The sequence below is a fragment of the Macaca nemestrina genome, chromosome 9 (genome assembly GCF_043159975.1).
Source record: "Macaca nemestrina isolate mMacNem1 chromosome 9, mMacNem.hap1, whole genome shotgun sequence".
In the NCBI taxonomy this organism is placed as follows: Eukaryota; Metazoa; Chordata; class Mammalia; order Primates; family Cercopithecidae; genus Macaca; species Macaca nemestrina.
In genome coordinates this window covers 109257873-109272036 of record NC_092133.1, presented here as the reverse complement: position 1 = coordinate 109272036, position 14164 = coordinate 109257873, and the positions used below count along the sequence as shown (strand labels likewise).

General features: G+C 43.3%; 1 protein-coding gene across 26 annotated transcripts in view; it reads right to left on the bottom strand.

The window, feature by feature from the left end:
- LOC105495968 (par-3 family cell polarity regulator) overlaps positions 1-14164 on the bottom strand; it is a 719051-nt gene that overhangs the window by 609858 nt on the left and 95029 nt on the right. Inside the window, exon 1 of one of the 26 annotated variants that reach the window (XM_071070228.1) lies at positions 3920-4979. The exons of the other annotated variants lie outside the window; for them this stretch is intronic. Within the exon in view, the coding sequence (XP_070926329.1) occupies positions 3920-3925 (6 nt within the window). The 5' untranslated portion in view covers positions 3926-4979. Of the gene's footprint in view, positions 1-3919; positions 4980-14164 lie in introns of those variants that run through there. 26 annotated transcript variants of the gene reach the window in all.

Sequence of the window (14164 nt, the reverse complement as noted above, 5' to 3'; positions counted from 1 at the left end):
ATAAAACCAAGAACAAAGCACTGCGTTGCATAACTAGTGTATCCTAGAAAAAAATAAAAATAATACCCCTATTGGGTATAGAAGACCTTACACAAGAGTTTCTAGGATAATATGATCAACAAACACAGGCCTGTGCTCTCCTAGCTGCCAAAAGAAATGCGTGGACATGCCAGGCCATGTCAGGATCATCGCCCCCATTCACCCTTTATCCTGTCCCTCAGAGCTGGCTCAAGAAATGCTGTGCGATTATTCTAGTTTACATTCCAGAGAATATTTCAGATGTGGGGAAAGAAGACATCCAGATACTCTTCTTCCCTTGCAATGAAAATGAACCCAAACTGCAATATGAATACCTTCATCCTCACCTGCAGAGGTGGGTCCCCAGCGTGACTGCCAGGAATCTTGGGTAGAAGAAGTGAGTTTAAGCCCCGATAAATATCTTACCCATACCCCAGAAAAAAGACGGCAAGCCAAAATTCACCTTGGCCAACCCAGTTCTCCCCACTCTAGTCCTAATGGATCTAAGAATGTGGAAGGGTATGAACAGTGAGTAGTATTGTTACCTGATGAACTGGTAGACAGAAAACAGAAGGCTTTACTGAGGGCAGGTAGTGAATATGGACTAATACAAGCCTAAGTCCCTAAACCACAGTGTGGACCTACAGGATATTCTGCTCCAGAACTCGAATCTGTATCTGCAAGCTTCACAACCATCAGCACCATGAAAGCAGGCACCTGGTGCTGCGCCCACCTCCTAATCCATTCCATTCCTTCACCCTCACTGTGATTACAGAGCACTTCTGACATGATGCCTGCTTTCCTGTGTGACAATCCTGCAAGATCAATGTTTTCAGCTGTATTTTGTAGAAGACGAGACTAAGGAATAGGACACTTGACTTGCCTGAGATCAACACCATGTAATGTCACAGTCGAGCACAGCGTAGGCTCAGACGCTGACCTGGAAATCCATACTTTCCCTTTAGGACGCACTGACTCTTCCAACAAGTTTACCTGGGGACACATTAGGAAGGGAGAGACTGTCGCAACACCCACGATAAAAGACTTTTTTCAAGGGGGTACACATGGACATAAAGATGGCAACAATAAACACTGGGGATTACAAGAAGGAGAAGGGAGGCTGGGGAAACGGTTGAAAAGCTATTGGGTACTATGCTCATTACCTGGGTGATGGAATCAATTGTACCCCAAACCTCAGCATCAAGCAATACACCTATTAACAAACCTGCACGAGCATCCCTGAATCTAAAATAACAGCTGAGGCCGGGTGCGGTGGCTCATGCCTGTAATCACAGCACTTTGAGAGGCCAAGGGAGGCAGATTGCTTTAAGTCAGGATTTCAAGACCAGCCTGGCCAACATCGTGAAACCCTGTCTATTAAAAAAACAAAAAGAAAAAAATTAGCCAGGCGTGGCGGCAGGCACCTGTAATCCCAACTACTCGGGAGGCTAAGTGCAGGAGAATCACTTGAACCCAGGAGGCGGAGGTTGTGGTGAGCTGAGATCGCACCACTGCACTCCAGCCTGGGCAACAGAGTGAGACTCCGTCTCAAAAATAAATTAATTAATTAAAAGTGGAAATTATTTTTAAAAATAAAATAAATTTTAAAATAAAAACCTTTTCTTCTTAGAACAGAAAAAAAACAGAATAGTGAAAGCTGTATCATCTACCAGGTAATATACTAGACTAACTTCACTATGAAGAAGTCACGCTTTGCACCACATTGCCTATCACAGATAAACAATCTAAGACACATTCCATTCCATGCTCCAGGCAGTGCTAGATTCAAAGCTGCAGAAAAAACAACCACGCCAGGTGTGGTGGCTCACACCTGTAATCCCAGAACACTTTGGGAGGCCAAGGCAGGCAGGTTGCTTGAGGCCAGGAGTTCAAAACCAGCCTGGGCAACAAAGCGAAATCCCATCTCTCCAAAAATTTTAAAAATAAAATTAGTCAGGCGTGGTGTTCTGCACCTGTAGTCCCCGCTGCTCGGAAGGCTGAGGCGGGAGGATCGCTTGAGCCCAGGAGGTCAAGGCTCCAGTAAGCTATTATCACGTCACTGCACTCCAGCCTGGGTGACAAGAGAGACCCTGTCTCAAAAAAGGAAAAGAAAAAAGAAACAAAGACAATCCATAAACATAAAATAGGGTCACGGACATCTCCAGGCAGAGATCTGCCCTGAGGCCTCTGAGGCCCAGTAACTATTGTATTGGGTAATATTTTTAAAAATTAACTAAAATGTTGACTATTTCTCTCCTATTTATAAAAGAAATAATCCAAAACAACCAACCTGGGAGAACTTTAAGGTTACTCATCCAGCCTAAGAGAAGAAAGACCTACCCCCTCCTGTTCACTTCTCCCTAGCAAACAAGAGATGTTGACTCAGAGCAAAAGGAATTTTTCTGACCTGGAAAGAAAAATCTCACTGAAACATGATAAATTTGAAATGGCTCTGAATCCTAAAACCAACAAGCAAAAACCTGACCCCGAAGTAGCTCCCCACTTCCCTGTCACATTACTTAATCCAAAAATGACCTGATTTTTCATAAAGAAAGGCTCCCAAATGACTTCGACATACAAGATTAATTCCTCACACCTGGCTATATGAAACCCAACTGCATCAGAAGAAATATTCCTACATGAATATAACAGAGTGGACTATTACTAGGAAAAAATGAACCCACGAAGCCTCGCACCTACCTCTGATTTCCTCTTTGGAGCTACGGACAAACAGTTATCCAACTGCACCTCGTGGCCTCTGTACTTAAATCCAGCACACCCAACACTGCGTGGGGTCCAAGTTAAAGTGCCACAGCACCCCAACATCCTAAGTGTGGCCCCAAGGGGTGGACGCCAGACCACGGCACAGCCTAGATCACAGCCACTTGTGAGGACGGAGGGGCCTGTTCCCAATGTCTCCTCAGGATTGCTGATGTCTGAGGTGGGGTTCCTGTCTCCTTACAGGATACTCCTACTCTTAGCCAAGGGAGGGATCTATGATGGTATCTTCAAAAGATTTCCATAAGATCACAGAGTGCTCCTGAGTCTCATTACCACAGACATCTTTGTAAGCAAAGAACACACATCAACTTTTTTTTTTTTTTTTTTTTTTTTTTTTTTTTTTTTTTTTTTGAGATGGAGTCTCACTCTGTCGCCCAGGCTGGAGTGCAGTGGCACATTCCTGGCTCACTGCAACCTCCGCCTCCCGGGTTCAAGTGATTCTCCTGCGTCAGCCTCCTGAATAGCTGGGACTATAAGCACACGCCACCATGGCCAGCTAATTTTGTATTTTTTGTAGAGACGGCGTTTCACCATGCTGGCCAGGATGGTTTCGATCTCTTGACTTCATAATACACCTGCCTCAGCCTCCTAAAGTGCTGGGATCACAGGCGTAAGCCACCACGCCCAGCCCTTTTTTTTTTTTTTTTTTTAAAAAAAAGAGACAGGGTCTCACTCTGTCACCCAGGCTGGAGCACAGTGGTACTATGATAGCTCACTGCAGCCTCAAACTCCTGGCCTCAAGCAATCCACCTGCCTCAGCCTTCCAAGTAGCTGAGACTACAGGTACACGCCACCATGCCCAGCACATTTTTAAATTTTTTGTAGAGACGAGGTCTTACTGTATTGCCCAGGCTGGTCTCCAACTCCTGGGCTCAAGTGATCCTCCTGCCTCGGCCTTCCAAAGTGCTGAGGACTGCACCCAGCCCTCAAATGCATCAACTTTGAGGAAAGAATATGAGCACAGACTGAGCCATACACACAGGGGATGTAAATGTACCTTCATATATGACAAGATACAAGCCATGAAGTCCATGGAATCTCCCTGTTGCTCAAACCTGTTATCTGCTTGTCTGTACCTCCTAGAAAGCCATCCCTATCTCTTCCCTTGCAGAAATCTTACCCACATTTCAGTTCCTGGCTGAAATGTATCTCTGCAAGATAACCATCTTCAATCCTACTTTTATCTTATGCCCAGTCCCCCCAAAGCACTTAAAATGATGTCTTGAAGATGTGCGTGTTTTACAGTTTATCACCATGGTGAGTCCCACAGGCCACAGTATTCATTCATTCTGCAAATATTCATGAAGCATCTACCACGTGGCAGGCACGGAACTAGATGCAGGGTCATCACAATGAATGGGCCCCACCCTCCTAGAATCTGTGTTCTAGCATATGAAGCAACTAGAGTGCCCTCTTAAACACAGCCGCCACACCACAAAACATTCACTGAAGTCTGTTACTGGTTATCTCAAGCCAAAGATCAATTTGTATTCCCTTGCTAACCTATTTTGTTTCCAAATCTATTGGCACTTAGATTTTTCTGAAAGGCCCTAATATTATGACTCAAGACTTTATCTAGGCCATCTGGACAGTTTCAAATACAGGCATCCATTTAAAATAGGAGAATTTTAAAGTACGGGCTCCAAGACACCTTATAAAATACACATAAAAAACATTTTATAAATTAATTCCATAAAATTCATAATTCCTTACATACATGGTTAGTTATCTGTTCCTATAAAGTATTCCCTTAGGAGACCTTTGAAATGTAACGTCTGTGCCTTCAGTTTATTTATTTTAAGAAATTATGGTACATGGTGTCTCAGAAAAAGGAAGTTTAACACAACACATTAAAACAGAGAATACATCAAGCACAAATACAACTAGTCTGCACTGGTAATATTCCATAGGATACTTCAAAGTTTCTGATAAAATCCTGCATGGAAGCATGGAAACAAATTAGCTGTATGGGAACTCAGGCAAAACATAATTACACAACTAGTAATTAAAGTGTGAAATGGACTACCTCAAACAACAATAAAACTTGTAACTATAAACTTATCAGATGGGAGGAGGGGACAAAGGAGCAAAGTAGGCTGTGAAGCTCGAAAGCAAGCCTGTCCAAACTGCGGCCCCATGGGCTACCTGTGGCCCAGGATGGCTTTTTTTTTTTTGAGATGGAGTTTCGCTCTTGTTGCCCAGGCTGGAGTGCAATGGCCCAATCCAGGCTCACCATAACCTCTGCCTCTCGGGTTCAAGCAATTCTCCTGCCTCAGCCTCCTGAGTAGCTGGGATTACAGGCATGCGCCACCACCCCCCCGCCGGCTAATTTTCTACTTTTAGTAGAGACAGGGTTTCTCCATGTTGGTCAGGCTGGCCTCGAACTCCCAACCTCAGGTGATCCACCCACCTTGGCCTCCCAAAGTGCTGAAATTACAGACATGAGCCACTGCACCTGGCCTCAGGATGGCTTTGAATATGGCCCAACACACATTCATAAACTTCCTCAAAATAATATCAGATTTTTTTTTGGTGCAATTTTTGTTTTAGCTCATCAGATATTGTTAGTGTATTTTATGTGTGGTCCAAGATAACACTTCTTCCAATGTGGCCCAGGGATGCCAAAAGATTGGACGCCACTGCTTTAAAGACATACAGATAGACTGTGCGCAGCAAGAGACCTGGGCCTTGATGACAAGGGCATCTAGTGAGTGCAAGTCTTACCTATCAATAGCCACGAAAAGGACAATACAATGACTCTGTGGTTAAGTGGCCTGAAAGTGCACAAGTCATTTCCTCTTTGTGGGCACCCAAGTCCTTCTGTATAGAAATGAGGGAGTTGGATGGTCTCTGGGGTTCCTATATTGCTCTACCAGTCTATGATGCTATATCAGAAAAATTAAACACATTCCAGGCAGCCTTTTTTCCACAAGTAAAAATAAAACAGCCATTCCTACCAACACATAATTAGATCTTGAAAACAACTCATAATACAAAATTAAACGTACCTAATCTCCTCTACAACATTCTGTGTTAAACATGCATTTATAAGCATGTTCCCCTGCAGTCGTAGAGTTCAAAGCTCTGTAGACACCATTCACCCAGAACAACTCTCCAAACTCTGAGAGTCTGGTGGAAGTGCTGGAAACACTATGAGCAAGCAAGGTCATGGTCCCATGGAGATTACTGGAAAAGCCTCCTAAGAGCAAGAAAAGTCAAATATGGAGAAGAGCGTCCACGTGGCTACTACTACTGACTGGACACATTTCTTTCTTTTTTTTTTTTTTTTTTTTTTTTTTTTCCAGTTGCAAGATTTAACAGAGTGAAAACAGAGCTCCCATACAAAGGGAGGGGACCCAAAGAGGGTAGCAGAATGCCTGAGTTCATAGTCCGATCACTGTGCCTCCCACTGTGCTCTCAGGCAATAGATAACTGGCTATTTCTTTACCTCCTGCTTTTGTCTAATTAGCATTTTAGTGAGCTCTCTTTACTACCTGACTGGTCGGGTGTGAGCTAAGTTGCAAGCCCCATGTTTAAAGGTGGATGCGGTCACCTTCCCAGCTAGGCTTAGGGATTCTTAGTCGGCCTAGGAAATCCAGTTAGTCCTCTCTCTCAGTCCCCACTCTCAACAGGAAAACCCAAGTGTGTTGTTGGGGAGGTTGGCCGACGACCACTCTAACTGCTTCCTGCTGAACTGGGGCATAGTAGGGGTTGTGCAGTTGAGATTTCCTCGGGAGGGGTGCCTTCAATGTCATTAACATCAGAGCATGGGCTAGCAGGCAGGTGACTGGACACATTTCTATATTTACCATGTACTCTGACAGCAGATGGGGATAGCAGGATGGCATGTTGCACACCACCAGTAAATTAAGAACAAAACACCCAGTCTGAAAATAACTGTGTTATGGAATAACAGTGTTATAGCCAAATCTATAATAAAACCCCTGTTCTACAATACTTAAATATCAACTGCAGGGCCAAGCACGGTGGCTCACGACTGTAATCCCAGCACTCTGGGAGGCCAAGACAGGTGGATTATCTGAGCTCACGAGTTCGAAATCACCCTGGGAAACATGGTAAAGCCCCATGTCTACTAAAATACAAAAAATTAGTTGGGCATGGTGGCACACACCTGTAAATCCAGCTACTTGGGAGGCTGAGGCAGAATTGCTTCAGCCTGGGAGATGGAGGTTGCAGTGAGCCAAGATGGCGCCACCACACTCCAGCCTGGGTGACAGAGTGAAACTCTGTCTCAAAAAAAAAAAAAAAAAAAAAAAGAATCAATTACGGGAGGCAATCCATAGGTATATGAAAAGGTCATTAACAATACTCAATTATGGAAATTAAGTGCCAACCAAGCAGTACAGGAATTGAGAAAATACAGAAAACACCAAAGACAAAGAACACTTCATGAAGAAACTGTCATTTATTTTCAATCAGGAGAAATCCTAGGACAAAGGTGAGGAGGTCAAAACATGCACAGTGAGGTCAGATACGGTGGCTCACACCTGCAATCCCAGCACTGTGGGAGGCCAAGGCCAGAGGATTGCTTGAACCCAGGAGTTCGAGACCAGCTTGGGTAACAAAGTGAGACCATGTCTCCGCAAAAGGCAAAATAATCAGCGAGGCATAGTGGTGCATGCCTGTAGTCACAGCTACCGAGAGGTGGAGGCTATAGGATTGCTTGAGCCTAGGAGACCAAGGATGCAGTGAGCTGTGATCACACCACTATACTCCAGCCTGGGCAACACGACAGACTCTATCTCAAAAATAAAAATAAATTGGCCAGGCACGGTGTCTCAAGCCTGTAATCCCAGTACTTTGGGAGGCCGAGGTGGGTGGATCACCTGAGGTCAGGAGTTCGAGACCAGCCTGGCCAACATGGTGAAACCTTGTGTCTACTAAAAAATACAAAAATTACCTGGGCGTGGTGGCAGGTGCCTTAATCCCAGCTACTTAGGAGGCAGAGGCAGGAGAATCATTTGAAACTAGAAGGTGGAGGTTGCAGAGAGCCAAGATTGAGCTATTGCACTCAAGCGTGGGGGACGAGTGAGACTTCTCTCAAAAATAAATAAATAAATAAAAATTTTTAAAAATGCATGGTGTATTGGAACCAGGGGAAAAGCCTGGAAATAATACACTCCTTCAGAACTTGTGGCTTTGTCCTTATTCATCCTTTCTCCCTGCAAGATACTGATACGTTGAGTTGAGCCAGGCACATATAAGATCTCTGCTAGTGGTAGACTTGGGCACAGCTCTTTTTAGACCTTTATGGAAAAAGCTAGTGCTCAAAGTCTAACGTTCATGTCATCATTAATTGTGATGTTTGTTCTAAAAACCTAAAGCAACGTAATACACCACCAGCAGAAACAAATGTAAATCCAGAATTAGAGGTTTCAAGAGAAAAAAAGCATTTCAAAAGGCCCCAAATAAATTTTAATTCTAAAATTTTTTTTTTCTTTTTTTTTTTTTTTTTGAGACGGAGTCTGGCTCTGTCACCCAGGCTGTAGTGCAGTGGCCGGATCTCAGCTCACTGCAAGCTCCGCCTCCTTGGTTTACACCATTCTCCTGCCTCAGCCTCCCAAGTAGCTGGGACTACAGGTGCCCGCCACCTCGCCCGGCTAGTTTTTTGTATTTTTTAGTAGAGACAGGGTTTCACCGTGTTAGCCAGGATGGTCTCGATCTCCTGACCTCGTGGTCCGCCCGTCTCAGCCTCCCAAAGTGCTGGGATTACAGGCTTGAGCCACCACGCCCGGCCTTAATTCTAAAATTTTAAGGATTATTTCATTTTCTTATATTCCCCTCTACTTTTTTTAAGTTAAATCCCTTCTCATCCCTCCCATCTTGTTTAATACTAATAGTTACTTACTACATTCCTGACTGCAGTGCAGCAACACTTCCTGTTTATCAAAAGACTAAAACAAATAGCAGGTCAACAAGACTAGACAAGGAAAACACAAAACTCGTTTGACAACTGGGGCCAGAAACATGTTCGTATTCGTGCGAGAGAAACCGCCACGTACCTTTTTAGTTGGACCTGTTCGACATCGTACAGCAAGCAGATTATTTCAATATAACCTTCAATCCATGCTCCTCTTGCCTTCTCCCCTCCAAAAAGACATTTAAAGCTAACCAGAGATTTGACAATGAATTTATGAACTTTTAAGTTCAAGACTTTCAACTTTCATATGACAATGTAGTGATGAATATTACCAATGTGATTTGATTAACAAAATGAGCACCTCCTCATATGTGACATACGGTACTAAAGCCCATTCTTGCTGAAAATCTAGGATGACAAACAACTCACAGGGCAAACCCCACGTGGTTAGGCGGGTGTCTGTTCTGATGCGAAGCCTCCAGTTTTGTTCCTGTCTAGGCCTGTCCCACAGCCATCTGACATTCCTGCAAAAACTTGTCTTTATTTTGGATGGACACACAAGCAACGGAACTGGCACTGAAATTTCAGCTTATGGTGCAGGGAATGTTAGGATACAATTTCCCCCTCAAGTAAATACTGAAACACTGACATAGGGGGTTATTTTGCTTTCTTACTTTTAAAAATTTGAAACCGGGCACGGTGGCTCATGCCTGTAATCCCAGTACTTTGGGAGGCCCAGGTGGGTGGATCGCCTGAGCGTCAGGCATTCGAGACCATCCTGGTCAACATGGCAAAACCCTGTTTCTATTAAAAATACAAAAAATTAGCCAGGTATAGTGGCAGGTGCCTGTAATCCCAGCTATTTGGGAGGACAATCTCTGAGGCAGGAGAATTGCTTGAACCCAGGAGTCAGAGGTTGCAATGAGCTGAGATCACACCACTGCACTACAGCCTGGGCAACAGAGCAAGGCTCTGTCTCCCAAAAAAAAAAAAAAAAACCCTTGGAAATAATGCCACTGTGTACTATGTCAAGAATTCTAGCCAGGTGCAGTGGCTCAGGCCTATAATCCCAGCACTTTGGGAGGCTGAGGTGGGCGGATCACCTGAGGTCGGGAGTTCGAGACCAGTCTGACCACCACGGAGAAATCTTGTCTCTACTAACAATACAAAATTAGCCAGGCATGGTAGTGCATGCCTGTAATCCCAGCTACTTGGGACACTGAGGCAGGAAAATCACTTGAACTCGGGAGGCTGAGGTTGCGGTGAGCCCAGATCGCACCACTGCACTCCAGCCTAAGCAACAAGAGCAAAACTCTGTCTCGAAAAAAAATAAAATAAAATAAAACTCTCAACCCACCTAAAATAAGACATGATAAAGACCTAAAATAAGTCATGATAAAGACATCTGCCAGATGTCTCAATTAAAAGGCCCAATGTTATGATGAAGTAAAAGAAAACACTTTTCAGGCTGATTAGAGGACACCTGGAAGAACGATGAGCTGCATTATTCCAGAAAGGCAATAGAAATATCCTGAAAATGGTGACCCATTTGTTCTAAATCTATTATCAACTATTCAAGGTAACTTTGAAAAAGCTTACCTAAAGTAATACAACACAGAGGGAGAAACTGACTCGGTTATATATAAATCTTAAGCAATGTCACGCTCCTTACAAAGACCAAGGGCAACCAAAAGAAATCAATTCCAGAACTGAAGAGACTGCATTCTAAAATTAACAGAATTTTAATCTTCAAATTAAGTTATTTCCTTCCTGTACCTCCATCCTGTCTTTGAAAAGAGTCAAACAATTGTGGAGCGAACAGGGCGTAAAGTAAGCCATGTGAAAAGAAGAAAAACCACAGAGACCAATGCCACAGGAATGCTGAAGCTGCACACACAGGGTGTGCCTGGGCAGCCGGCAAGTTGAGGGCAGGGAAGGAGTCTGACCCTCTCCTCCAACCCCATCGCCAGTGAAAAGGTGATACCCTGAGAGGGGCTCGAGAGCACTCCCCAAGAGTGCCTGGCATCCACAGTGATAAGCTGAGTGAGTGACCAGGGGGCTCAACTACTTGCAGGGTTCCCAGAGCAGCGAGACCCTGCTCTTCCACATTGCGAATCACACACAATTCCTGTACAGGCATCTCCTGGAGCTGTAAGATTCCCAGCTCTCACCAATTACGATAAAAATAAAGATTCAGTTATCTGCTGGAAGATATAACTGAAACATTAAATACCACTGCTAATCTGGGTTATGTGAAAAATATATATTTTGGGGTTACACCAATACCTTCAATTAAGCATGTACTAAATTATAACATATAATATCTAACACTAGATAAACAATGGCTTTAATATTGTCTAAACAGGCCGGGTGCAGTGGCTCACACCTGTAATCCTAGAGCTTTGGGAGGCCAAGCCAGGCAGATCACTTGAGTCCAGGAGTTCAAGGCCAGCCTAGGCAACATGGTGAAACCCCATCTCTTAAAAAAAATAATAAAAAATACAAAAATTAGCCAGGTATGGCGCCATGCACCTGTAGTCCCAGCTACTCCAGAGGCTAAGGTAGGAGGACCACCTGAGTCCAGGGAGTTCAAGGCTGCAGTGAGCCATGATGGTGCCACTACACTCCAGCCTGGTGATAACGTGAGATCCTGTCTCAAAATATATATTTTTTGAGACATATATATATACACACACACACTATTGTTTTATGTATATATATATAGAGTGTTTGACTATCTGTCTATATACAGATTGTCTAAACAGAAACAAGTAAGATTTGCCCATCACTGCACTGTCATTTACTCTTGCTATCTCCAGTGGTTATCACCTGCACAGAAAACAAATTATAGTTTACCTAGTCCAAGTTTTAATAATAAACTGGCTCAATGCTTCCGCACAAGGTCACTATAAACTATAATCATAGAAAACATCCATGTATGTGTTTTGAGAAATGAGGACTGAAGAACCAGCCTGGCCACTTAATCTCCTGTGACAGCAGGGTAAGGTCAGGCTTGATGTTCAGCATGGTGCTCCCTGGGATCGTTCTGTCTGACTCTCCAGCGTAGGACACTTTGGGCCTCACACTTCCTGTGCACACTTGCCCCACAATCTTCTTGCCTATGCTATGAAAGCTGTTGACAGCCTTCATTTCAAAAACATTTAACTTCATATTTTTTGCCTCAGTATTTAGAATATCACAAAGCATTTTGTAAGCCACCCTTCAAAACACAGTATCTTCTTTAAAAAGTGAGGCAGAAGGCAGGATATTTTGCCAAATACATATATTGAACATAATGAAATATTTACCAGTGTAACTGTCTGATATATAAGATTTATTTCAAAATGATGGAATGGAAATAGTGTGAGGGTATAGAAGAAACAAGATCGGCCAAAATTTGAATGCTGAAGTTGGGTGACAGGTACATGGAGGTATGTTATTCTCTTAACTATAGCCGTATATTTGAAATTTTCCCTAATGAAAATAGATTTTTACAAAAATACATATATTGGCCAGGCACAGTGGCTTACACCTTTAATCCCAGCAGTTTGGGAGGCTGAGGTGGGCAAATCACCTGAGCTCAGGAGTTCAAGACCAGCCTGGCCAACATGGCAAAACTCTGTCTCTACTAAAAATACAAAAATTTGCCAAGCATGGTGGCACACGACTGTAATCCCAGCTACTTAGGAGGCAGAGGCAAGAGAACCTAGGAGGCCTGGGCAACAGAGCAAGACTCTGTCTGGAAAAAAAAGAAAGAAAGAAAGAAATCATATATTGACTTGAAAGGGCAGAGGATGCCTTTGATTTACATGTATCCAATAAAGCCATACAAGAAAAAGGTCATAAATGATGGCTGAAACAGCCAGAGAGACACAAAGAAGCAAAGTCACTATGCTTATTATGCATTTCTGGTTGCTTTTTTCCTTAAAGAAGCATAGTGCCTTTGACTTCCATTACCGACTCCCCAAATTTTAAGGTCAGTGTTCACCTCTGATAAGATCATAAACTTCTTTTAGCTCACATCACCGATTATTACAAACTCTGTTTGAAAAACTAAAACAGATTAGGTATCAATCAGATCATAGTAATTCATCTCAGCTTTATGTCATAAGACTTTTAAACTTCCCATTTTCCACAGCTAGTTCCCTGCTTGGGGAAAAAACCCAACCACTTCATAAATCTGGCATCATCCTAGTACACTGTGTTTTAAAATATGCTCACGTATTGATCACGGTGATGCAGCAGAGGAACTGCGGGCTTGACCACACCGCAGGGATGCAGGGCCAGGGATGGGGTGGCTTCTTTAGGGGCCATCTGTAATCACACTCTGGGCTCACAATGGAGGGGTGCCGCAGGCTGGGAGCCGGGCTCCCTTTACTTTCCAGTTCGAGTTCCCTTGTCTACACTTCACTGGTGGCTCTGTTACTGATATTAAAACCCAAAGCCGCCAGCAGAGAGCACTCAACGAGCACAAGCTCAGTAATTCCTGCTCGCTGCAGAGGGAAACCGGAGTACACATCATTAAGGAAAGAACACATGCTTAATGGAAACTTCATACGGAGCAGAGAGGCCAGTATAATCCAAAATTCAAATAAACTCAAGTGTTTGTGAGAAAATAAGCCTGCAATCCCAAAGATTATATGAGATGTATCCCATATTGTTTAATTATTTTCCTACATAATACTCTTAGGGTATTTTTTTTAAGTCAATGCAGTATGGTTGGAAACTGCATTGTGATCTATGGCTTTCTCCATGTAATTAAAATAGCCTTGCAAGTCATGCCCATTTTTGAAAGCTTATACAAGCACCTACTCTCTTGCAATGGTGAAGATAGCACTGTTATTTCCCTTCAGTTCTCTTACATAACTGAAGAGTTTTTTGTTTTGTTTATAAGCTCATACATTGGCTAGAAAAAATTATAAAGTTGCTGGTACATTTCTAAACTTGCTAGTAAAAAAAATAAGCTATATATAAGAGGCTGCCCTGTTCAAATCCCAATAAAGTGTTTTAGATAATTTTATTATGATCACAGTAAACATAGCACATAGAACTAAAGGAAATACTATAGTGAATATATATAAGCTAAACTGGCTCGTTCTCATTAAACCCAGGAACTAGAAAACTGACCATGAAATATTTTTGTTTTTCTGCTTACTGTTATGTTGTATTATTAACTCAAGACAAAGGCAGGGGTGTAGGGGTGAAGAAGAGCTCTGGGGATAGGTAAGTCAGCCGGGCTGTGCTACCACAGGCAGCAGGAGTCTGCAGGAAGAGCCCTGCACATCACACGGTCTACTGGATGCTGTAACCCAAGTGACAACGACAGAACTGCGGAGCAAATGCTGGAGCAGTAGAAATGCCAGAGCTTCTAAAATCAGCTCCGTGAGCTGATGAGTCACAAATATGAAGGAAGCATCAGCTCACTCAGTACAAGCAATGGAGCTTAGGGATTAAGAGTGAAGACTGGACATAGCTGGAGCAAAT